General features: G+C 44.3%; 1 protein-coding gene across 1 annotated transcript in view; it reads right to left on the bottom strand.

The window, feature by feature from the left end:
• Nucleotides 1–6,534: 6,534 nt before the first annotated feature.
• syt3 (synaptotagmin III) overlaps nucleotides 6,535–26,351 on the bottom strand; it is a 40,207-nt gene continuing 20,390 nt past the window's right edge. Inside the window, exons 5-13 of the mRNA XM_087809861.1 lie at nucleotides 24,323–24,431; nucleotides 21,760–21,936; nucleotides 17,119–17,245; nucleotides 14,581–14,799; nucleotides 13,178–13,298; nucleotides 12,093–12,264; nucleotides 11,881–12,010; nucleotides 11,697–11,790; nucleotides 6,535–9,761 (exon numbers count right to left, since the gene is read on the bottom strand). Of these exons, the coding sequence (XP_087665987.1) occupies nucleotides 11,701–11,790; nucleotides 11,881–12,010; nucleotides 12,093–12,264; nucleotides 13,178–13,298; nucleotides 14,581–14,799; nucleotides 17,119–17,245; nucleotides 21,760–21,936; nucleotides 24,323–24,431 (1,145 nt within the window). The 3' untranslated portion in view covers nucleotides 6,535–9,761; nucleotides 11,697–11,700. The remainder of the gene's footprint in view (nucleotides 9,762–11,696; nucleotides 11,791–11,880; nucleotides 12,011–12,092; nucleotides 12,265–13,177; nucleotides 13,299–14,580; nucleotides 14,800–17,118; nucleotides 17,246–21,759; nucleotides 21,937–24,322; nucleotides 24,432–26,351) is intronic.

Below are 26,351 nucleotides of genomic sequence, written 5' to 3'. Positions count from 1 at the left end.
AGATGTTAAAAACTGTAAACAAGGCAAAGTAGGTTCTCACGCCAACCTCTTTGTGCTCGCAGCGAAAAACAAAAGAGTCGCTGGCGTCATTGTTGCCGCTTCAAATCTTTGTGCACAAGTATTTACCTCCAGTTTCTTTCTGTCGCGAGTAAACAAAGAAATGGTTCCGCCGAGGATGCTAAAACCCGAAGACCTCTGCATCAGAGTCCAGGGGAGTCTGAGGTGGAAGGAACATGCCTATGTGCGATAAAGCTCGTCTGGTTCGGGACCTGTTTGTTCTCATCGAATTAAATCCTGACTTTCTTAACCCTTTGCCTTGGTTTTCCACAGCCCTGTTTGAAGAGGACGAATATGACCCGGGGACATGAAGCAGAACAACAATGATCAGGGATTTGCGACCATTAGGAACGCACAAGGTTTACTGATTCTTTAGTAGTCCGGGAAGATGGAACCAGACAGAACTTGTCCAAAGCAACCAGACCAGCAGTAAAGATGTGTCTATTTAACGCATCTCTCGTGGTTAAAAACCACGGCAGATGGAAATCCAAGCTCTAAAAGAAGAATCAAAAGTATGGGCCCAAGATGATACTTAGCAACTTCAAAAGTTATAGTTAAAAAGACGGTGAGGACACAGGGGTACAAAAAAGGTTATGACATATCCATCATATCTCCAGTTATTCCAGGTTCCTTTCTTTTTGGCTGTGTCACAGGATGAAGTTCTAGAACATTTTTTTCCTTTTCAAAAATGCCATTAATATTATTAATAACATCACATTGCAGAGGGATATAAACACTTGTTAACAGCCGTCTTAGAGACCAATGATAACTAAAGTGATTTCAGAACCACAGCGGTGAACAGCTCCCAAATAAGACCTTATAACAAAGCTTTTGTCATAAGAAAGTAAGTAAGTAAGTAATGGTTAATTCTAGAGCGCCTTTCTAGACCAGGGTCACAAAGCGCTTTGACAATCAAAACAATACACAATACATATACTTCAAAAGATCAAGACACATAAGACAAACACAGGAGAAAATCAGAAAATCAGGGAAAAGCACAAATTAAAATGTCTTAAGATGTTTCTTGAAGGTGTCAGTAGATCATCAAACACAGAGATTGTTCCAAAGCTTAGGAGCAACAGTCTGGAAGGATTTCTCTCCTCTGGTCCGGAACCGTGTTCAGGAACCATCAGTAGATTCTGATCCACAGACCTCAGAGCCCGAGCTGGGGTGTAAGTCTGGATCAGATCACTGATGGAAGCTCTGACCATGAATAGATCTGGAAGTAAGAACCAGAATTTTAAAGTTGATCCTGAAAGAAACTGGAAGTGAAGAGTTTTAAGGATCGGAGAAATGTGAGTTCTTCTACTAGAGCAGGTCAGAATTCTCGCTGCAGAGTTTTGTATCAACTGCAGACGAGACGATCCTTCTTGTTAAGACATGAAAACAAACTGTTACAATAGTCCAGACGAGAAGAAACAAACGCATGGATTACAAGCTCCAGATCATGTTCCGACAACATTTTCCTGTTCGCTGTGTGTGGAACCGATCCGCTGTGGTTCCAAGCCGGCCGAGTCGTCACTTTAAAAGGTGACGTTGACCCACTACTGGCCACTGATTGGTCAGAGAGTGAACTCCCAACATAGGAAACAAACCCAACGTTAAAACAACATTGCAAGAAAGAATACGGTATGTTGGTCCGAAAATGTAGTTAGTTGTCAGACGTACAAATTGATATCAGTGGTTGTTTTGCGACGCGATGTTACGAACGGCCACCTGGAGTAGACCACCGGCAGAAACACAACGACCAGGGCTCGGAAGTGTGAAGTGTGCGAAAAAGGTATTAAGCGTCAAATGAACCACTCGAGCGGCTAATTATTAGCTCGTCGCTCTCGTCCTTTCAAAACGTGATCATTTGATCCCGACCGTCGCCGCCGGAGCCGCTAATTAGCATCTCCATTGATTCGCGTTGCACGTTGTTAGTCACATGATCTCCGAAAGGCACTCACGGGGGCTGCTGGGAATCCGGCGAGGCTGTAGTGTCGGAGAGGAGAGGATCAGTGGATGACAGAGGAGGAGGATGAAGGGAGAGCGAGGATGGAGGGAAGGATGGAGCACCTGCAGCCTCGCTGACACTGTGAACAGTTCAAGGAGTGTGAGCACACACACACACACACACACACACACACACACACACACACACGTGACAAAGCACCAGTTAGCTTTAACACTGTAGACTGTAGAGAAAAGTGGGAGGAGGAGGAGAGAGGGGGGTTTCTGTCTCCATGGCAACGTTCCCACCGTGCAAAAAAAAAAAAAAATCATTTAGTCGGAAAGACATTTCACTCAGTTCAGTGAGCTGCGAGAGGCAGGGAGGGAGGGGGTCCCTGGAGGTGTTGAGGAGGGGGTTAACCTGGAGCTGTTTGCCTCACACTGGGGGGGGGGGGGGGGGGACTGATCCACATAAGCTGACAGCTGGATTATTATAGATGATCGTAATGAACTTCCTCCGCGTCGTTAGAGATTCGGCTGGTGTGACCGAGGATGCGCTGGTTACGTAACGCGCTCGCTTCGCTCTCTCCCCGCAGGTTCCTCGCTGTCATGAGCAGAAATGCAAGGTTTTTGCAGCCGGGGGTCCGAACCCTTCCCCCCCTGGGAGACGAGGTCGTCCCGTTGACCTTGATCACTTGGTGCCGGAGCCCGGAGTGGACAGGATTGGTATTTAAGTTTCTCAGAATAATCCCTCAGCGGCGAGTCGACCACGCGACGCCGGCGAAGCTTCGTCCTACAGTCGCACGCCGTCTGCGATTCAGGCGTGAATCCATTTCTCTCTCTCTGTGCTCAGAGGTTTACGATGCAGTCGTGAAGGATAAACAACATCTTACCGCAGCAACATCTCAGAAAGAAACAGGTAAAAACAGGTTGAGGCATAAACTCTATTCTAGACACTATTACTAGAAATACTATTAAATGGAACATGTTTTTTTGCTAAATAAATGCTTATTATTCCGTCTTATGACTCAAAAACATGCATCGAAGTATATATTGTTTACCTCACTAGCAATATAATGTTTTTTAACTAATACTGTATCAATATTCAATAGCACTACATCAGTATTTTAAATAATCATAGTTATTTCATGGTTTATATTTCAATAGTGTGTGTGTAAAACACCATCATTGGATTTTTAAATTCAGAATTAACTCAAATATTTACAGCGCTTATTCATTTTCGTGGTGCAATTAAACCTCCGGCCACTAGTTGGCATCATTCGTCCTTTACTCCGTGCCAAAGGTCGTCCTGTTGACGAACTTTGTGATGTTTGAATTGAATTGAATTTCGATGCGAACCATGCGATCTGCAGTATGAAATCTGGGCGTGTGGACCAGCTTGTATACCGTAACTCATGTCCATCCACTATGGCTGATGTTAAGCATGTACTAGCATTGGATGTTCATTGTTATGATGTTTTTTATTACAATTAAATTCGAATATATCGTTCCTACAGTATCGCAATATATCGTATCGTCTCACATGTATCGTGTTACGTACCGTATCGCCAGATTCTTGCCAATACACAACCATAGTTCACGTCCACTTTCGTGCAGTGATGTGTGTAGGTCCAAAAAACAAGATTGTTTATTTGATTAAAACAGCAACTTGTCTGTGGTAAATGAAAATATCCGAAGACTGCAACAATGTAGTGTAGATCTCGTTGCATCCCTAATACGTGAAAATACTTTATTTTCTTCCAATTTTGTTAGTTCCATAAGTACACGATCTTGTGTACTATTTTATCCAGGGGCCCCACCAACGAGGAGTGCGAGGGCCCCATCTCACCTTCGCCACACCGCAGAGCTTCCTTGGGCTTCTGTTGTAGCAGGAGGATGTGACGTCATCAATAGGCGACATACCTACATTGTCCACGTTTTCATATGCAACACTACCGCACTTTGCTCTCTTAAGGACTCCAGGCGAAGCGCGACAACGTTGTTGATTTGGACACTTTTCGGCGGGAACTACCTGAGAAAAACAATACAAACCATTCCAAACGTTTAATCAGGACAACAGGAGGGGACATCATCAGGTGGCATACCAACCCCTTCCAGTCTTTTTTTCGTTATCGTCGTCGCCTTCAGTACCACAGGTATTTGTACCCCTACTTGTTCCCCAATTGGCCCCCTTTAGTACAACAGAATCAGCCTGCAGGACAGTTATTTGGCCATCTTTTAGTGGTAAACTCTGTGGTAGTGGTAAGTGGTTTAGTGGTAAAATTTACTAGTTGGCACCTACACAGTCCAGGGTCTACTTTGTCATTATGGTAGCCACCTATGGTACTACGTGTATTGTTATTCCAATGTCACCCTTCAGTACTCATAGTAAAGCACAACGGTTATTCAGCACCTTTCAGTGGTAAATTACCTGAGACTGTCTCGACTCCTCCTCCCCACCTGGGAGTCCGTCCCTCCTCCTCATCTGTCGGGCAATCACCGGAGGAGCTTAAGAACCTGCTCTGCAATCCAGTCTGTGCCTGACCGTCAAACAGTAACGGTTGGTTCTCAGTCTAGTTCTTTGAGCAAATCAGTTCCAGTGTCGTCCACTTGTCTGCCTGTCAAGGCGCTAATTCCTCAGCTTCTTGCGACTCACCATAATCCACCTGCCAACACAACTCACACTCCAGCTCCGGGCCCGGTCCTCCACCACCCGCACCGCCGAGTCAACCGGACCTGGACCCACCTCAAGACACTCGACCACTTTATTAAAAAACACTTTATTATCCAATCAAGTCTGGTCCGCAACTGAGTCCTCTGTCCCCTCGTCATGTTGGCCACCTATAGTACCGCCGGTATCGATATCACAATTGGCCCCATTTAGTGCTCCGAGTAAAGCGCAACAAAAAAGCGACTGGTCGGCTATCTTATCCAGAAGGCTTTTAAAAGTCTTCATTATGGCAGGATGTGACATATAGACTACGCTGCACACCTACACTTGTCCAGGGTCTCCCTTTTCGCCATGGTTGCCGCCTATAGTACCAGAGTTATCATTATCCCAACTGGACCAATTTAGCACCCCCAGCAAGTATAACAAAGAAAATGACCATTTGGTTATTCAGCACATTTTATTTTTTACCTGAAACAAACCCAGCCGGCCTTTTAGAAAATATGATGGTAAAGGCGCACTGTCCCTAGTGTCTTTTTCATCATGGTGGCCCCCTGCTCTAGTAGAAGAACTCACATTTATCCGATCCTTAAAACTCTTCACTGGCTGCCAGTTTCTTTCAGGATCAACTTTAAAATATTGGTTCTTACTTTCAGATCTATTCATGGTCAGACCTTGTCTGTGGTTGAGTGGTGATTTTCTAGAAGTTATTGTCCGTTAGTGTACCACGTTTTTGCAGTCTTTCAGTGTAGCCGGTCGTTTTCGCAGATTTGATCATTCTTAAGAATGTAAGAAAGGCTCTTAAGAAGGGTTTTCGGCGAAGAAGGAGCGCTAAGATGAGGGTGTTTCCAAGACACGTTTACCAACTTCTTTCTCAAGATCACGACAGTTAATACAAAACTCTGCATCGAGAATTCTGAGCCGCTCTAGTAGAAGAACTCACATTTCTCCAAAACTCTTCACTGGCTGCCAGTTTCTTTCAGGATCATTTTAAAATTCTGGTTCTTACTTCCAGATCTATTCATGGTCAGACCTTCCATCAGTGATCTGATCCAGACTTACACCCCAGCTCGGGCTCTGAGGTCTGTGGATCAGAATCTACTGAACACGGTTCAGGACCAGAGGAGAGAAATCCTTCCAGGCTGTTGCTCCTAAGCTTTGGAACCATCTCTGTGTTTGATGATGTTTGACTCCTTCAAGAAACATCTTAAGACCTTTTTATTTGTGCTTTTTCCTGATCTTCTGAGACTCCTGTGTTTGTCTCGGTGTTGTCTTGACCTTTTAAGTATATATTTTATTGAGTATTGTTTTTATTGTTAATCCAGGTATCATTAAGGTACTGCACACCTACACCGTCCAGGGTCTCCCTTTTCGGCCACGATTGCCGCCCCTGGTACCACAGGTATCATAATCCCAATTGGACCCATTTGGCACTCCTAGTAAAGCGCAACAACAAAATGGATTGTAGGTAGGTAGGTAGAACTTTATTGATCCCTCAAGATGGTCTCCTTGGCGGGTTATTTCGGCACCTTTTAACGGTAACTACCTCAGACAATTCTACGAACATCTTGGAAGGAACATTCTTTTTCAGGGAGCTCGCAACACTAATGCAACATAAAAGCCCTCGTGGCGTTAGCGCCGTCAGGAGGAGGAAACTCCATTTTGCATTTAGGCAAAAAAAAAAGAAAAAGGCAGCCACAATAAAGTATTCATGAAAAAGCGGCTGAATAATTACGGGGCGACCCGAGCGCCGGGCCGATAAGAACCGCGTCCAGGTGGAGCGTCCTCGCAGGGTTAAATATAGACGCCGCTCTTTATTTAGCGCCGCGGCGGCGGCGGCGGCAGCAGAAGAAAAAACAAACCCCCGACACAAGGTGAACGATATATAACCTTTATTTCCATCGTCGCCATGATTTTTCCAGCCACAAGTCACATTCACCGAACCGCTCCGACCGAACCCTCGCGAGTGAACCCATAAAAAAAGTAAACCTTTATTTATATATTTATAGATTATTTATATACGCATATAGAAAACAAGTTGGGAGTCGGAGAGTAAAAGATTCAATGCAATCTTTTTTTTCTGACGACGACGGCTCCGTCTTGTTAGTAGAGTTAGTATCGTCAGCTCGCTTGTATTTTTTTTTTTTTTTTTAGTTTGACATCATTCGTGTTAATAGAAGCATGCAAGCGCCTTCGGAGGAGGGAGGAGGGAGGGAGGAGGGAGGGAGGACGGAGGGAGGAAGGAGGGAGGACGGAGGGAGGACGGAGGGAGGAAGGAGGGAGGACGGAGGGAGGACGGAGGGAGGACGGAGGGAGGAAGGAGGGAGGACGGAGGGAGGACGGAGGGAGGACGGAGGGAGGAGGGAGGGAGGAGGGAGGAAGGAGGGAGGACGGAGGGAGGACGGAGGGAGGAGGGAGGGAGGAGGGAGGGATGAAGGAGGGAGGACGGAGGGAGGATGGAGGGAGGACGGAGGGAGGAAGGAGGGAGGAAGGAGGGAGGACGGAGGGAGGACGGAGGGAGGAAGGAGGGAGGACGGAGGGAGGACGGAGGGAGGACGGAGGGAGGACGGACGGAGGACGGAGGGAGGACGGAGGGAGGACGGAGGGAGGACGGAGGGAGGACGGAGGGAGGGAGGGAGGGAGGGAGGGAGGAGGGAGGGAGGAGGTGTGAGCTGAGGTGAGTAATCAGACGGTAATCAGACAGACAGAGGGCAGGGATGGAGGGAGGCGGCGGCGGCGGCGGTGGACGGAGGGAGGAAGAGAAGAGCGAGCTGGTTCTGATACCGGCTCAGCGATCCATCAGGGGGGCTAAATAGGGGAGACTGGAGTGGGGGGTGTGTGGGGGGGGGGGGGGGGGGGCGCTGAGGGAAGAGAGAGTTATGGGTCCTTGAGCTCGGCCCGGTCGATAACATATCTACTTATACAAGCTGATCAATCACGCCGGGGGGGGGGGGGGGGGGGGGGGGTGATGTGACGTGCGTCCCTCCGCGAGAAAAGTAGATCCGCGGGCCTGGCTACGTCCACGCTGGTGCTGGAGAATGTGATGTCATCACTACGAGACACTGATCCTGGAAGATTCGTAAACAAACTATAAACTTTTTCACTATATATATTTTTAATTACTTATTTTTTTACAATTTTCTCTCTTATTAATAAAATTCTACTTAAATAATTGCTGTTGTTGTAATTACACATTTTGTAGACTTCATTTGAGAAGTCGTCTCGTTTACACGTTCAAAAGTGTTTGTTTTGTCGGCAGCACGAGGGGTGGACGTAGCCCCCGATCGGGCGTCGCGCTAACGCCGCCGCGACGGGATTAGCTTTAGCGCGTCGTTCTGACTCGTCACTCGTCAATGGCTTTTCGTAAAGTAAGTGCAGTAAGTTTCTCTAGTTTTCGACGAATCCGACGTCGTCACGATGCCGCCATCGTAGCAAAGTTTATTCACATTTTTTCTCTATCTTCATCATCATCATCATCATCATCATCATCATCATCAAGCTTCTCTTTTTATGTCGACTCTTAACAAACGTTCGGTCTTCGCTGCGTCTTTTTTTTTTAAAAGCCCCTCGGACGAACACACACAAGTTACTGAAAGAAGTACACAACCAACACGGTTACTTACATCAGGCAAAGGGGGCGGGCGGGGGGGGCGGGGGTGAGGGGGTCGGGGGGTGGGGGGGTCGGGGGTGTTGAGGACGACATAGACGATATAAACTAGAGTCTATGAGACGACGGCGCCGTCCTCGTGGCAGCACACACTCTAACTCGCACACACGCACACACACACTCCAGACAGAAGACACGTTTGGCTCTGAGACTAGTCTGCAGGGAGTCAGTGGAGGGGTCAGGGGGTCAGGGGTCGGGGGGCACACGCACAGACACACAATACAAAACAAACACACCCACAAACACGGAAACACACAGCAACACAGATGTGTGTGTCCTTCATGTTGTCTTTCAACAAACCCGGACGATGTCGTCTTGACCGTTTTAAAAAAACAAACAAAAAAACAAAGATGCAGAATTTGTTGTTTGTTTTTTTTTTTTCTCTCCTCAAACAGATCCTGGACCAGAAGCACGAGGAACACAATAACATGCTGAGAATTCATTTTTGGCTCCTCTGACATCAATAAAGTCCCGCCGGGTTCTCGGGCGTCGCTCCTCGGCGGGAAAAAGTCTCGACACCTGAACGGCGGGAACAAAGCCCCCCCCCCCCCCCGGGGACCACCGAGAGGGTCCGCGGGAAAATAAAGGTGAACGAGGGGCCCCCGGTTTTTCCTTCCCGAGGGGCCACGTCAGGAGCCTTCGACTCCAGAGAACAGATAGAAGAGTTGCATCATGGGATGAATTGAAAAATATACTTAATATCGTGTGATTTAAAAAAAATTATCATTGAATAAATAAAAATCAGGTTAATGTACTTTTAAATACTTTCAAATAAAAAAATATTGCTTATAATGTAAAATAAAATAAATATTTCAACAAAAAAAACATGTTTAGCTTAAAAAAACAAAAATTTAAAATGATAAAGAAACGTTTGAAATATTGCTTTAAATATTAAATATTGGATTTGTTTGTTGATTTAATAGGACTATTTTCAAACGTTATAATATAATTAAATCAAAATATGAAATTCAGGAATGTTCCATTAAAAACAAAAAAAACATTGACTCGTCTAAACCTTTGTTTTTGAAAAAAAAAAAATTTAAAAAATAAATACAGTGAGAAAATACTATAATGAGAAAATAAATATTGAAGGTTACATTAAAATGTCATTAAGATGTTAAGAAAATATGAATAATCATGGTTATTTGGGGGGTGTGGGGGGTGTGGTGGCCCCTGGTGTTGGTGACCAGGTCTGAGGAAACATGGAGCTTTGGTCCTGGTCAACACGAGTCCTGGAATGACTTCCGTAAAGTCGCCCTCCTCCGAGATCCCGGACCTCCGTCTGCACGACCCCGACACCCGCCGCAGAATCTCACTTCCCCAGGTTGTTTTTTTTTGTTTTTCCTCCGGACTGAGTCTCTCTCGCGCTCTTGGATGGAGAGAATTATTCACAGATGAGAGGAGGAAAGAAAAGAGAGCTGTGGGGACGAGGATCACCTGTGGGGGGGGCAGGAGAGAGCGTTAGACCTGGAGGCACCAAAGAAACTGAGTTTTATCTGAAAAAACACATTTTATCCGTTGTCATGGTGACTGTATTTTTATTTACAGTTCACACATATTCACGCTCTGTCTTGTGTCGCAAAATAAACTTCCGGCCACTAGATGGCAGCAGTCGTTACGTCCTCTGCCTTTAAAGGTAGAATGAAATGTGATGACTGAGGACGAGAGGATACAGTGATGACTGAGGACGAGAGGATACAGTGATGACTGAGGAAGAGAGGATACATTGATGACTGAGGACGAGAGGATACAGTGATGACTGAGGACGAGAGGATACATTGATGACTGAGGACGAGAGGATACAGTGATGACTGAGGATGAGAGGATACAGTGATGACTGAGGACGAGAGGATACAGTGATGACTGAGGAAGAGAGATTACAGTGATGACTGAGGATGAGAGGATACAGTGATGACTGAGGACGAGAGGATACAGTGATGACTGAGGAAGAGAGGATACATTGATGACTGAGGACGAGAGGATACAGTGATTACTAAGGACGAGAGGATACAGTGATGACTCAGGAAAGAGAGGATACAGTGATGACTGAGGACGAGAGGATACAGTGATGACTAAGGACGAGAGGATACAGTGATGACTAAGGACGAGAGGATACAGTGATGACTGAGGAAAGAGAGGATAAAGTGATGACGGAGGATGAGAGGATACAGTGATGACTAAGGACGGGAGGATACAGTGCTGACTGAGGACGAGAGGATACAGTGATGACTAAGGATGGGAGGATACAGTGCTGACTGAGGACGAGAGGATACAGTGATGACTAAGGACGAGAGGATACAGTGATGACTGAGGAAAGAGAGGATAAAGTGATGACGGAGGATGAGAGGATACAGTGATGACTAAGGACGAGAGGATACAGTGATGACTGAGGAAAGAGAGGATAAAGTGATGACGGAGGATGAGAGGATACAGTGATGACTAAGGACGGGAGGATACAGTGCTGACTGAGGACGAGAGGATACAGTGAGTCCAGCAGCTTTTAAAGCTGATGTTTGGACATATTTTGGTTTGAAAACAAATGAAAGCACGACTTCGTCAAGAGTCATGTGGTCTGTAAATACTACAACACCAGAGTCAAGTACTGGACAATACTACACATATATACTTGTTACTACACTATCACAACACCAGAGTCAAGTACTGGGCAATACTACACATATATACTTGTTACTACACTATCACAACACCAGAGTCAAGTACTGGACAATACTACACATATATACTTGTTACTACAGTATCACAACACCAGAGTCAAGTACTCGACAATACTACACATATATACTTGTTACTACACTATCACAACACCAGAGTCAAGTACTGGACAATACTACACATATATACTTGTTACTACACTATCACAACACCAGAGTCAAGTACTGGACAATACTACAAGTATATACTTGTCACTACAGTATTGCACAATACATCGTATCGTGATACATATCGTATCAACAGATTGTTGACAATACACACGCCCAGTTGTTTGTTTCAATTATGACCTACAGTACTTAAGGAATTAACCAAACACAAGAGGACCTAAAACTGAACCTTGAGGAACACCACGAGTCAGAACAGCATGATTGAAGAGCCACAGGCAGTGTGTGTGTGTGTGTTAAGAGATATGGAGCGATTTTTTTGGGGGGGGGGGTTCTGGTGAGGCAGGGGTTACATAAGCCGATACAGATGCTTCTGCCTCACAGCTCATCTGCCTCCCTCCGCACGTTATCTCGCGCCGGCAGTCGCTGCAGAACGCCCTCGCTCCGGAGCAGCTGCTGCACAGATCGGGCGCCGCAGATACCGACGGAGCGAGGCGTGTTAACAAGATCGCCGCGATCGAAGGGAGACGCTCACCGAGTTAGTCGGAGTGAGGACTGTCCACCACGATGTGAGGCTTCGGGGAGGTCGCCGGCGCCGGCTTCGACACGAAGGTTCCGATCGCCTTCTCCTGCGCGGGGAAGGTGGACGAAGTTTTTAGTGAATACGTTTACAATAGTGAGACGACATAAGTGGTCATAATGTTTTGGCGCCACCTCACCTCCACCAGCTGATGCCAGTGCTCGATGGGTTTGCGAGGATTGGCCAACATGGCGGTCCAGTGTTCTCTGCCGGGACCGTCGGCGTCGCTGCCCACGCGGCACATGCCGATCACCTCGTTATGGCCGATGCTGGCGGGAAGAGGAAGAGGAAGAGGAAGGGGAGGAGTCTCAAGAAGCCGCTTCCTGTTTGCTCAGAGAGACGTCGTCTCACCAGTCGTAGTCCATGACGGCGATGACGATGGAGACGCTCTCGATGTTCTCGTTGGGGATGTCGAAGACCAGCGCCTCGTTGTAGGTGGGGTTCAGCGTGTTCTTCTTGATGGACGTCTTCCTCTTTTTTAGCCGACGCCCGTCACACACCAGCGACGCCTTCACGTACGGGTCTGCGGAGGAGGAGAGCGAGGGGAAGCGGAGAGACAGGTTGATACGCTTTCAATGTCAAACAGAAACTCGGTCGCTCCTGATCTGCAATGAAACACTTGTTCACACAAGCTGTTAACACACACACACAGATGCACACACACACACAGAGATGCACACACAAAGATGCACAAACAAACACACAGATGCACACACAATGATGCACAAACACACACACACAGATGCACACACAATGATGCACAAACACACACACACAGATGCACACACACAAAGATGAACAAACAAACACACAGATGCACACACAATGATGCACAAACACACACACACAGATGCACACACACAAAGATGAACAAACAAACACACAGATGCACACACAAAGATGCACAAACAAACACACAGATGCACACACAAAGATGCACAAACAAACACAAAGAAGCACACACAATGATGCACAAACACACACACACAGATGCACACACACAAAGATGAACAAACAAAAACACCGATGCACACATCACACACACACAAAGACGCACAAACAGACACAAAGATGCACAAACACACACACAGATGCACACACACAAAGAACAAACAAATACACACGGATGCACAAACACATAGCTATACACAAAGTCACAAAAAAGACGAAAAAACACACATGTGCATGTACAACTGTACACTCAGACTAACATAGATGCACAAACACACACACACACACACAAACATACACACACAAACAAACACAGACACAGACTATCACACAAACAAACAGAGACACACACAAACATATACAGACACACAAACAAAAACAGACACACACAAACATACAGTATACAGACACACATAGACAAACACAGACACACAAACATATACAGACACACAACAGCACACACCTGTGCCAGACTCTGGACTCACCTGAGAACCCGGTCAGGTCCATGGCTTTGAGGTTGGTGGCTTTGATGACCGTGGCTGTGAGTCTGCCGGCCGTCGGAAGGTAACACAGCGAGAAGTTCAGCTCGCCAAGGTCGGCTTTTTCCTACGAGAGGAGATGTTAGTGACACGTCTGAACTCATGAGGGGGAGGAGAGGAGGAGGAGAGGAGAGGAGAGGAGAGGAGAGGAGAGGAGAGGAGAGGAGAGGAGAGGAGAGGAGGGGAGGAGGGTGACGAGAGGAGAGGAGAGGAGAGGAGAGGAGAGGAGAGGAGAGGAGAGGAGAGGAGAGGAGAGGAGAGGAGAGGAGAGGAGAGGAGAGGAGAGGAGAGGAGAGGAGAGGAGAGGAGAGGAGAGGAGAGGAGAGGAGAGAGTGAGGAGAGGAGAGGAGAGAGTGAGGAGAAGAGGAGGAGAGAGTGAGGAGGAGGAGAGGGTGAGGAGAGGGTGAGGAGAGGGGGAGGAGAGGGGAGGAGAGAGTGAGGAGAGGGTGAGGAGAGAGTGATGAGAGGGTGAGGAGAGGGGGAGGAGAGAGTGATGAGAGGGTGAGGAGAGGGGGAGGAGAGAGCGAGGAGAGGGGAGGAGAGAGTGATGAGAGGGTGAGGAGAGGAGAAGGAGAGAGTGAGGAGAGGGGAGGAGAGAGTGAGGAGAGGGTGAGGAGAGGAGGAGGAGAGGAGGAGGAGAGAGTGAGGAGAGAGTGAGGAGAGGGTGAGGAGAGGAGGAGGAGAGGAGGAGGAGAGAGTGAGGAGAGAGTGAGGAGAGGGTGAGGAGAGGAGGAGGAGGAGGAGAGAGTGAGAAGGGAGGAGACGTGAGTCTAACACTAGGACCAGAGATGGAGGAAAAGTGTAAATAAATCATGTCAGTCTTGAGTGTTGAGCTGAAAACTGGATGTTTTGCTTCTCTGGACGTGCCAGAGACCGGTGGGAGTGCGAGGGGTCACCGGTGGTCAGGTGTGTGTACACATGATAATATTAATAATTCTGATGCCGTGTTCAGCGTGTGTGACACGTGTGTGTGTGTGTGTGTGTGTGTGTGTGTGTGTGTGTGTGTGTGTGTGTGTGTGTGTGTGTGTGTGTGTGTTTGTGTGTGTGTGTGTTTGTGTGTGTGTGTGTGTGTGTGCGTGCGTGTGTGTGTGTGTTTGTGTGTGTGTGTGGGGGTGTGTGTGCGTGTGTGTGTGTGTGTGTGTGTGTGAGTCTTTGTTTCGAGTGATCTCTATGTGTAACATTTGTCTACAAGTGTGTTTGATGTGCGTTTGATGTTTGTGTGATCTTTTGTGACGACAACGTGTCCGACACTATGTGTGAGTTTTTAAGTGATGTTTGTACATGTGTGTGTTGCTCTATGTGTGTAATTATGTGTGTAATGATGTGTTTGTGTATCCTCCGGGTCTCACCGCCGTCCCCTCCACGATGTCCCTCCAGACCGGCTTGTCTCCGCTGCCCTCGCTGAAGTCCAGCAGGTTGTCCACGACCACCTGACCGATCAGGTCGTGTCGGGAGAAGCGGTCGAAGTCGTACACGGAGAAATGCAACTTCCTGGAATGTAGCTCGTTCAGCGGCACGCCGAACTGGAAGGTCTCGTTGAAGATCGGGTTCAGGGTCTTTCTGTGGACCTGCGAGGGACGAGGGACACGGTTCAGGAAGTGACGACTTGATACCGGGTCGAGACGCTCCTGATGGTAGCTAACGCTAGTTAGCATCAACCAGGCAACAAACACTTGCTTTAACGTCGTTCAATATCTAGCAAATAAAATAGTTATTTCCTTCATATATTTTAGTTTTCTTCCATAGTTGTTTTGTGATTTACCTTCTGAATATTCAAATAGAACAAAATATGTACGATGTAAAATAAAAATTAGATAAAAATTGTGGTTTAGAGACGACATTACATGAAAATAATATGTTCATTTATTTGTCCAGCAGAAAAAAAGAATAGAAAAAAAAGACACATTAGATCATACAACATAAAAGAAGAAGAAGAAGAAAATGAAGGAGAAGATGAAGGAGAAGAGGAAGGCGAAGATGAGGTAAAGGGAGAATATGAAGAAGAAGAAGAAGAAGAAGGAGGAGGAGAATATGGAGGAGAGGAAGGAGAAGACGAAACAGGGTATAAAGAAAAAAAAGAAAGAATAGATGAAGGAGAAGATGAAGAGGAAGAAGAAGAAGTAGCAGAATAACAAACAGGAGAAAAAGAAGAAACCAGAGGAAAATAAGAAAAAGATAAATGAGGAAAAGAAGGAGAAGTAGAAGAAGAAGAAACAGGAGAAAAGAAGAAGGAGGAGAAGAAGAGGAAGAACAATAAGAAGTAGAAGAAGAAGAAAAAGAAAGAGTAGATGAAGGAGAAGACGAGAAGAAGAGGAAGAAAAATAAGAAGTAAAAGAATAAGAAACAGGAGAAAAAGATAAAAGAGGAAAATAAGGAGAAGAAGAAGGAGGAGAAGTAGAAGAAGAAGAAGAAGAAACAGGAGAAGAAGAATAAGGTGGAGGAGGAAGAGAAGGAGAAGGAGAAGGAGGAGGAGAAGAAGAAGAAGAAACAGGAGAAGAGGAATAAGGAGAAGGAGGAGGAGGAGAAGGAGAAACAGGAGAAGAAGAATAAGGAGAAGGAGGAGGAAGAGGAGGAGGAGAAGGAGAAGGAGAAGGAGAAGGAGAAGGAGAAGGAGAAGAAACAGAAGAATAATACAAGAAGAAAAAGAAGAAACACATGATCGATCAGAGTCATGGAGGATCCATCAACACTCAGGACTTCCCATGACCTTGAGGAGCAGCAGGATCTCTTGAGGGACCCGACAGACCAGGTTCTCCAGGAAGGAGATCAGCTCCTCGTCGTCACATTTGCATATTAATCCGTCTCCTCTCAACGCCGGCGTCGCTGAAAGCCTCGGATACAAAAACGCCGCGGCGCGAGGAAGCCTCCGATAATTAAAATGTGACACACGCTCAATTTTAACACTTTTTTTTTTTTTTTTTCCGTCGGCTGCGTGAGCCGCTCTGTCACTCCGGCTTATTAGCGCCTGATGACTACTTGTTAGCTTTGGATTAAACTTGCAGCTGACGCCTTTACAGAAGCCGCTAGGTGTGTGTGTGTGTGTGTGTGTGTGTGTGTGTGTGCGAACACGAGGTGAAATCTCGAGCGGCGTGAAAACGGAATCCCGGGGACGTTTAATTACACAAAACGGCTGCCGGGTGACGACAACACTCGCGCCGATGACTCACCGCGCGTCTGATGTGAAAAAGATGCTAAACGCAGACCTGTAAATAACAGACGCTAACGTAGCCGTGACGCTAATTCGTTCTCAACGCGAAGGTCATTTTTGTGTTTGTATTCGTGTGTTGAGGTGTGTGTGTGTAGAAGTGTCATTTAGTTTGCGCGTTTTTTTTTTAGGTCGTGTGAATAATTCACACCGGTAACAGATGCTAACGTGGCTTAATTAGCATCTGTGGTGGTGTAGCGCGGTTTAGCTTTATGCTAGCTGCATGTGCGTTACTTTATTTGTTATTGAAGCTTCATATTATGACTTTTTTCCATATATTTTTGGAATATTGTGTATAAATATTGTACAAAATTATCAACAAAAAAAATTTACCAAATTTTTACTCTTCACGTCTTTCTTTCTCAACATTTGCTGCCATAGGGTTTTTCTAACACTAGGGGCGACCGAAATTTTTGTAAGTAAGTAATTTGTATTTATATAGCGCTTTTCCAAACCAGGTCCTCATAAACCCTTTGGTCCTCTTAAACCCTTTTGTCCTCTTAAACCCTTTTGTCCTCACACTGTCTTCTTCGTCTCCAACATTCTTGGTCCGACACTCAAAACCAACACTTGCGTTGGCATCAACACATCTACGGTATACCACAGGGCCACCACCAGATGGCGGCAGAGAGGATGTTTTTTTTTATGTTCCTTCGAAAGATGTTTAAAAGAGAGACGTCACCTTGGTCTGGAACTTCTTCTTCCGGTCTGGCAGTAGGTAGATCTTCACGTAAGGGTCCGAGAAGCCGTTGGCGTCCTTGGCCGGCAGATCCAGAGCCTTGAGGATTTTCACCACCAACTGCTCCGTGCTGGAAGGAAGGTTGACACGTGACTTGTGTGTTTGTGTGCGTCTTAGTTTGTGCTTCGGTGCCAAAGTGGTAAATGATTCAAGTACCTTTTGGTTAAGGTAAGTTAAAAACAACCTTAACTGCCTTATTAAAAAGCATCTCACCGAAAATATCACAGTGCCATTCAACATTGAATGGTATCGTATCACGATATATAGTGATACTATACTGACAAGTATATATGTGTAGAATTGTCGAGTAGACTCTGGTGTTGTGATAGTGAAGTAACAAGTATATATTTGTACTATCGTCGAGTACTTGACTCTGGTGTTGTGATAATGTAGTCACAAGTATATATGTGTAGTATTGTCCAGTACTTGACTCTGGTGTTGTGATAGTGTAGTAACAAGTACATATGTGTAGTATTGTCCAGTACTTGACTATGGTGTTGTGATAGTGTAGTAACAAGTACATATGTGTAGTATTGTCCAGTACTTGACTCTGGTGTTGTGATAGTGTAGTAACAAGTACATATGTGTAGTATTGTCCAGTACTTGACTCTGGTGTTGTGATTGTGAAGTAACAAGTATATATGTGTAGTATTGTCCAGTACTTGACTCTGATGTTGTGATAGTGTAGTAACAAGTATATATGTGTAGTATTGTCCAGTACTTGACTCTGGTGTTGTGATAGTGTAGTAACAAGTACATATGTGTAGTATTGTCCAGTACTTGACTCTGGTGTTGTGATAGTGTAGTAACAAGTACATATGTGTAGTATTGTCCAGTACTTGACTCTGGTGTTGTGATAGTGTAGTAACAAGTACATATGTGTAGTATTGTCCAGTACTTGACTCTGGTGTTGTGATTGTGTAGTAACAAGTATATATGTGTAGTATTGTCCAGTACTTGACTCTGATGTTGTGATAGTGTAGTAACAAGTATATATGTGTAGTATTGTCCAGTACTTGACTCTGGTGTTGTGATAGTGTAGTAACAAGTATATATGTGTAGTATTGTCCAGTAATTGACTGTGGTGTTGTGATAGTGTAGTAACAAGTATATATGTGTAGTATTGTCCAGTACTTGACTCTGGTGTTGTGATAGTGTAGTAACAAGTATATATGTGTAGTATTGTCCAGTACTTGACTCTAGTGTTGTGATAGTGTAGTAACAAGTACATATGTGTAGTATTGTCCAGTACTTGACTCTGGTGTTGTTATTGTGTAGTAACAAGTATATATGTGTAGTATTGTCCAGTACTTGACTCTGGTGTTGTGATACTGTAGTAACAAGTATATATGTGTAGTATTGTCCAGTACTTGACTCTGGTGTTGTGATACTGTAGTATCAAGTATATATGTGTAGTATTGTCTAGTACTTGACTCTGGTGTTGTAGTATTTACAGACCACATGACTCTTGACGAAGTCGTAACTGCTTTCATATGTTTTCAAAACAAAATATGTCGAAACATCAGCTTTAAAAGCTGCTGGAGTCACTGTATCCTCTCGTCCTCAGTCATCACCGGGATTGAATTGCTCCATTAGCAGTGGAGGATGTAATGACTGTTGACATCTAGAGGCTAGAAGTTTAATTGCAAAACAAAAATTAACAAATGCTATTAATATTTCCATGTTAATTGGATTTTTTAAAAATCGAACTAAAAATATATATAAGTTTATCAATTTATATATTTGAATACAGTATTGTGAAAACAATCGCAATATATCGCCTTATATATATCTTCTTTAGCGTTTAAAATGTTGAAACTTCGAATATTTTATCATCATATTGTGTTTTTTAAGCATTAAATTACTCTCTTTAATAATTACATTTTCTAATTTTCTCAAAAATTTCTAAATAACAAGGTTGCATTTTTTTTGGTTTTCTTTAAAAAGTACATTTAAAAAAGAAAACACTAAAATGATCATTTTGGATCTTTTAAATTCAACTAGAAAAATGCATTTCCAGAAGAAAATGCAGTGTGAATGCTGAACCTCCTGTGCTGTGGAAGTAGTAGTGGAATTACTATTAAAAATAGAAGTAGTAGAAAAGTAAAAGTTGTAGTGGAAGTACTATTTAAAGCAAAAGAAGTGGAATTAGTAGTTAAAGTAGAAGTCAAATTAGTAGTAAAAACAGAAGTAGTAGAAGAATTAGTAGTAAAAGTAGAATAAGTAGTAGTATTAGTAGTAGACGTAGTAGTAAAAGTAGAAGTATTAGGTCAAAGTGGAAGGAGTTGAAACATGAGTTTAAGATTTTCCCCATTTAAATAAATGGGTTAGAAAAAGAGGAATAAAAGAAAGGGTGGAATAGATAAAAGAAAGCTAGAACATAGCCCGCATTTCGGAAACAAGCTGAATTTATAAAAGTTTGAACGGTTAAAATCGGATAAAATTTGTGGGGGGGGGTGCGGAACAAAGTTTAGGTCAGAAGAAAACAGGATCTCAATTGTGTGAATGCTGGGAAGCATAAAAATGTTGGTATAACAGACCAAACCAACAGAGCACCGAGCTACTTGATCGATCTTTCAGCCAATCATGCGACGCACGGACGATCACATGACTGTTATTATTCCAAAAAAATATTCAACCCTTAAAAATGTAAAATATATTAAATTCAACCTTGACACTGTTATACTTCCTTATTATTGTGTATCTCAGAACTCTACACAAATATAAACAAACACTCCAGGACTGTGGTCGTAATGTTACGGTCGCTCCCGTGAGCTCGTGTGCACAACACGCCGCAGCGCTCGCTGTCACGCCGTCATCCATTATGTATGTAATTACTGGACCGGGACGCTCGCGGGCCTTTTCATCAGCCCTCGTTAGCCGGCGTCGCCCCTCGTTAGCCGGCGTGTCAGCACTTCATTAGCCGCCGCTGCGCGCCGCCCTGACCCGCCGGGACGGAACCGCACCTGACCCGATCTGCGAGCCCGTTAGACGTGACGGTAAAATACACGACCGCCAGGGTTCGTCCGTGGAGGCGGAGCTTCAGGGTGAGTGGGACTCACTTCCTGTTTTGGACGCCTGTTGCCGCCTGTTGCCGCACAACTCCGGGTGGATCTCAACTCAAATCCCTTCAGTTAACGACTCACAGGAGTCAGTGTGACTCGCTGTTTCTTGGAAGTAACTGACTCGTGTTAGCTTCACTCGCTGTCTAGCAGTGATTTAACCCTTGAGTCTTACAGAGCGAATGACTCGCAATTCAAGCCACAAGCAGTTGTGACTCATTCATTTCATGAATCCTTTCTTTGAATGGCAGTAAACGACTCAAAAGAGTCGGTGTGACTCAACGATTTCTTAAATGACTCATGTTAGCTTCACTTGCTGATTGTCTAGCTCAGTGATTTAACCCTTGAGTCTTTCAGAGCGAATGACTCGCAATTCAAGCCACAAGCAGTTGTGACTCATTCATTTCATGAATCCTTTCTTTGAATGGCAGTAAACGACTCAAAAGAGTCGGTGTGACTCAACGATTTCTTAAATGACTCGTGCTAGCTTCACTTCCTGGTGGATTAACCCTTGAGTCTGAACCAGGAACTGACTCGAAATTCAAGATAAAAGTGACTCGTCTATTTCATGAATCTTTTGTGTCTTTTTTTTTGTCAGACGAGTCTGTGTCACGAGGAGTAACTCATGAATCAAAACTGGAGGGACTCACTTGTACGTGTTGGATTCGCTGCTAGCATGAGTCGGTCGTAGCCGTTGCTAAGAAGCTGAAGTCATCGGGACTCACTTGGATGTGTGAGACTCACTGATGGGAGAAGACTCGTTGGTTTCTCTTAGTGAACCCATGAGTCAAATGAAGTGGCTCAAAGTGATTCAAAATATTGACTCCTGTCCCTCCAGTCGAGTCCTGTGGACTTATTTATATTTGTGGGTCAGTGAGTCAGAACTAATTACTTACTAATGAATCATTAAGGATTTCACAAATCACTTCCTGTTGGGCTCCCAGGGATCCACTGGGAAGTGAGTCATAAAGTCACAGAAGCTCAAGAAGACTCATTTGTGAACCCATGAGTCAAATGAAGTGGCTCCTTTCAAAAATATTGACTCCTGTCCCTCCGGTCGAGTCACGTGGACTTATTTGTATTTGTGGGTCAGTGACTCAGAACTCATTACGTACTAATGAATCATTAAGCCTTTCACGAATCACTTCCTGTTGGGCTCCCAGGGACCCACTGGGACGTGAGTCATTAAGCCACAATGACTCACTCGCGATTCAATGTCGGAAAAAGTCGCTCTGATTGTTTCCAAACTCGAGTCACATTGACTCACTTTGACTCCGAGTTAATGCAGAGATCCAATCCAGGTCACAGGGACTCACTCGGATCTGTGGGATTCAGTCATGGCGCCACTGGTTTCAGCACATACCTCTGCCAAGGATCTCATTTCTAATGACTCCATTTAAAAAGTCCCAGACTGGGAGTGGAACTCGTGACTACTGTAGTGAGTGAGTGCGAGGAGCGTCACTGGGGGGTCACGGGGGGGGGGGGTCACGGGGGGGTCACGGGGGTCACAGGGGTCACGTACTTGAAGGCGTAGCGCAGCAGGAAGCTGATCTTGCCGCACGTGTCTCCTTGTTTGCCTTCGCCCTGGTCGCCTTTGGGCCTGTAGAGCTCCGGCTTGATCTGCCCGATGCTGGTCACCTGCTCCTTCTCCTCGCCGTGGAAGTCCGGACTGGAGAGCTGGTGAGTCATGGGCTTGGGCCTGCACACACACACACACACACACACACACACACACAGACAAACACAAAAGTGTGTGAGTCAGCCTGTTAGTCACTAAAAACATATTCTTTCCAAAAAACTTCCTCGGCAGCTCGGCAGGAATGTCGATCACCTACTTAACAGTCAGGAGCGTCTCCTGTTTACCTTCCACCGAGAGGGGAAAAGAGCTGAGCCAGAAGGCAGAGGTCTCTCCGCCGGCTCGCCATCGGAGGCGTGAACCCGCTCGTGACCGGAGGCTCTTATCAGGTGTTGGACTCCAGTTCTTTACAGGAGTTCCTGACGCATCTGTTTCTCAGAGCTTCGTGGGCGTTAGATTCGTACTGCGGTAGATTTTTGTAAGGATGTGTGGGACTCACGAGTCAGAGCCACTTCCTGTCTGAGTGACTCCAGTATCAATAAGAAAATGTGCATAAAAATTAAATATATAATTGTTTAGAAATTCGAGTCACATTGAGTCCAAGTTAAGGCAGAGAGCTACGTCATAGGGACTCACTTGGATCTGTGGGATTCAGTGTTTCTGGTCCAGGTGTTAAATAAAAGAGGGATTTTCTAATATATAAATTAAATAAAAGTGTAACTATTCATCATGGTAAGTGTTGTTTTGTCTTATCTGATACCAGAACCAAAGAGAAAAGGTGCAAAAAAATTAAATATATAACATTTATTTTCAAAATAAACGTGATGTTTGTCAAATCAGTTTAATTTTGTGGCACAAAAAGTATTAAATAAAATGATAAAATGAAGCTAAATATGCTTTAATTATTATTTTATTGTATTTTATTCTATATAACCTTTAAAAAGCATATGATTAAAAAGCACATTTTCATTTAAATGTTTTTTTATATTCACTTAAATACTTTTGTGACGCAATAAATACTCGCAAAAATACTCAAAGAAAAGTCATATTTAGAGACGCGTAATGAATAGTAGAAGTAAATACTAAATAAGTAATGAACACATTTATTCGTTTCTCTATGATCTTTGACCTCTTGGGGGCCAAATAAATATATTGTTGCCGTGGCAACAGGTGATTGTTTTAAACGTACGGACTTCCATCAGGAACGTGACGAGGATCAATGGCGACGAGACGATAAAAGCCATAATTCTCCTGATAATAGATGTTGTTTCTGAGGCGTTCGGGGCCCCGGGGCCAAAGTGCCGCGACATCACTCACGGATCTAAAATGACATTTGAACATGGGGGAGGTTTTTCTTTCTTTCTCCTCCGAGCCTTCAATCTTCTCTTCATTGATCCTCGATGCAGGTTTATTAGTTTGTTTGCGGCTCTGAGCTGCTGGAGGTTGAACCGCAGATTAAAACAATGAGAGAACGAACCTGAAGAGAAGTTTTAGTTTGATTAAAAAAACTAAGATTCTTGGTTTATTTTATTATATTTAATCATTTTTCATTTCATTTATTCATTTTTTTTAATGATATTTAACATAAGTGGGTTTTTTTCAAATTCCTTTTTTCAAAAAAACAAGATGTTTATATTTTTTAATTAGAATTTAATAGGCTATATATATAAATTATGATGATAAAAATACTAAAATGTAAATTAATTACGTTGAAAACTATTTGCATAGTTGTTTTTTTTAAAACAGTGTGGAATCAAAACCTTTATTAAAATAATTATTATAAAATGCAATTTAAATAAAGACTTGAAAATAAAAAAGCTACACATACATTATAAGTAAATTCGATTTTTAATATAATGTATATATACAAATATAATGTGTGTATAAATATATATATAGCATTTTTAATGTGTAGATATTTAGTTCAAAGGTTTTTAGAACTTTCTTTTTATTTTAAAATATAAATTTAAGATAAGATAATATTTGAAATAAACAAAACAACAAGTACATCTGTATTTGTATTATAAATATTATTATTATTTAAAGAGGTGAGATTAATTAGGCAACACAAAACTAATATAAAATAACTATAACAGGTATATTTTAATATTTCAAAATATTTTTTAACCAACAAAAAATAACAGTTTGGTTACTTAACTGATTATATATATTTGTTTAAATAGATCAATAAAGCGAATTAAACTCACTAATAAAAACAATTAGGTTTAAAGCTTGAAATAATATTTCAAAACTATTCTAATTTATTTTACACAAAAATGACAAGTATAAAATAAATACAAAACACAAAAGATAGTATGGAATGGAAATAAATAATTCAACTTATATTTGATTTACAAAACAATTTTATATTTATGACAGTAAGAATTGAAAGTAACAGATACATAAACATGTTTGTGTAAATACCATTAAAGGCTTAATTCAAGGGATTAAAACATGTGGCTCGTCTGGAGAAAAACAACAAAGACGGTAATGGAACGTGGCCGCTGACCTTGAGGTGACCTGCTGCTGCGAGTGAGCGTTGGGGAGCTCCTTCGGCGGCTGAGCTCCGGCCTCCGAGTTGGGAACGTCGGGCGAGGTTTGACTGAGCTTCAGCGTCCCTGGAGGAGGAGCAGAGACATGTTAGCGGAGACATGTTAGCGGAGACATGTTAGCGGAGACATGTTAGCGGAGACATGTTAGCGGAGACATGTTAGCAGAGACATGTTAGCGGAGACATGTTAGCGGAGACATGTTAGCGGAGACATGTTAGCAGAGATGCGTTAGCAGAGATGCGTTAGCAGAGACGCGTTAGCAGAGATGCGTTAGCAGAGACATATTAGCGGAGACGTGTTAGCAGAGACTTATTAGCAGAGACATATTAGCGGAGACGCGTTAGCAGAGACATATTAGCGGAGACGCGTTAGCAGAGACATATTAGCGGAGACATGTTAGCAGAGACACGTTAGCAGAGACGCGTTAGCAGAGATGCGTTAGCAGAGACGCGTTAGCAGAGATGCGTTAGCAGAGATGCGTTAGCAGAGACGCGTTAGCAGAGATGCGTTAGCAGAGACATATTAGCGGAGACGTGTTAGCAGAGACATATTAGCAGAGACATATTAGCGGAGACGCGTTAGCAGAGACATATTAGCGGAGACGCATTAGCAGAGACATATTAGCGGAGACGTGTTAGCAGAGACATATTAGCGGAGACGTGTTAGCAGAGACATATTAGCGGAGACGCGTTAGCAGAGACGCGTTAGCAGATATGCGTTAGCAGAGACATATTAGCGGAGACATATTAGCAGAGACATATTAGCGGAGACGCGTTAGCAGAGACGCGTTAGCAGAGACATATTAGCGGAGACGTGTTAGCAGAGACATATTAGCAGAGACATATTAGCGGAGACGCGTTAGCAGAGACGCGTTAGCAGAGACGCGTTAGCAGAGACATATTAGCGGAGACGCGTTAGCAGAGACATATTAGCGGAGACGCGTTAGCAGAGACGCGTTAGCAGAGACATATTAGCAGAGACATATTAGCGGAGACGCGTTAGCAGAGACATATTAGCAGAGACATATTAGCGGAGACGCGTTAGCAGAGACATATTAGCGGAGACGCGTTAGCAGAGACATATTAGCGGAGACGCGTTAGCAGAGACGCATTAGCAGAGACATATTAGCGGAGACGCGTTAGCAGAGACATATTAGCAGAGACATATTAGCGGAGACGCGTTAGCAGAGACATATTAGCGGAGAGGCGTTAGCAGAGACATATTAGCAGAGACGCGTTAGCAGAGACATATTAGCAGAGACAAATTAACGGAGACGCGTTAGCAGAGACATATTAGCAGAGACAAATTAACGGAGACGCGTTAGCAGAGACGCATTAGCAGAGACATATTAGCGGAGACGCGTTAGCAGAGACATATTAGCAGAGACATATTAGCGGAGACGCGTTAGCAGAGACGCGTTAGCAGAGACATATTAGCGGAGACGCGTTAGCAGAGACGCATTAGCAGAGACATATTAGCGGAGACGCGTTAGCAGAGACATATTAGCAGAGACATATTAGCGGAGACGCGTTAGCAGAGACATATTAGCGGAGACGCGTTAGCAGAGACATATTAGCAGAGACATATTAGCAGAGACAAATTAACGGAGACGCGTTAGCAGAGACATATTAGCAGAGACAAATTAACGGAGACGCGTTAGCAGAGACGCGTTAGCAGAGACATATTAGCAGAGACATATTAGCTGAGACGCGTTAGCAGAGACATGTTAGCGGAGACGCGTTAGCAGAGACGCGTTAGCAGAGACATATTAGCGGAGACATATTAGCGGAGACTTATTAGCGGAGACGCGTTAGCAGAGACATGTTAGCGGAGACACGTTAGCAGAGACACGTTAGCGGAGACACGTGTCGTCGCCGCGGGTCGAGAGGCCGTCGATGGCCATCGATCGGCCCCCCATCGATCCGACAGGAAGTGATTTAGGGCCCGACAGGTTGTGAAAAGAAAACAATGGCGGGCGACGTGACG

Source organism: Callionymus lyra, chromosome 15 (genome assembly GCF_982586985.1).
Source record: "Callionymus lyra chromosome 15, fCalLyr1.hap1.1, whole genome shotgun sequence".
NCBI lineage: Eukaryota > Metazoa > Chordata > Actinopteri > Syngnathiformes > Callionymidae > Callionymus > Callionymus lyra.
This window is presented reverse-complemented; position numbering and strand designations above follow the sequence as displayed.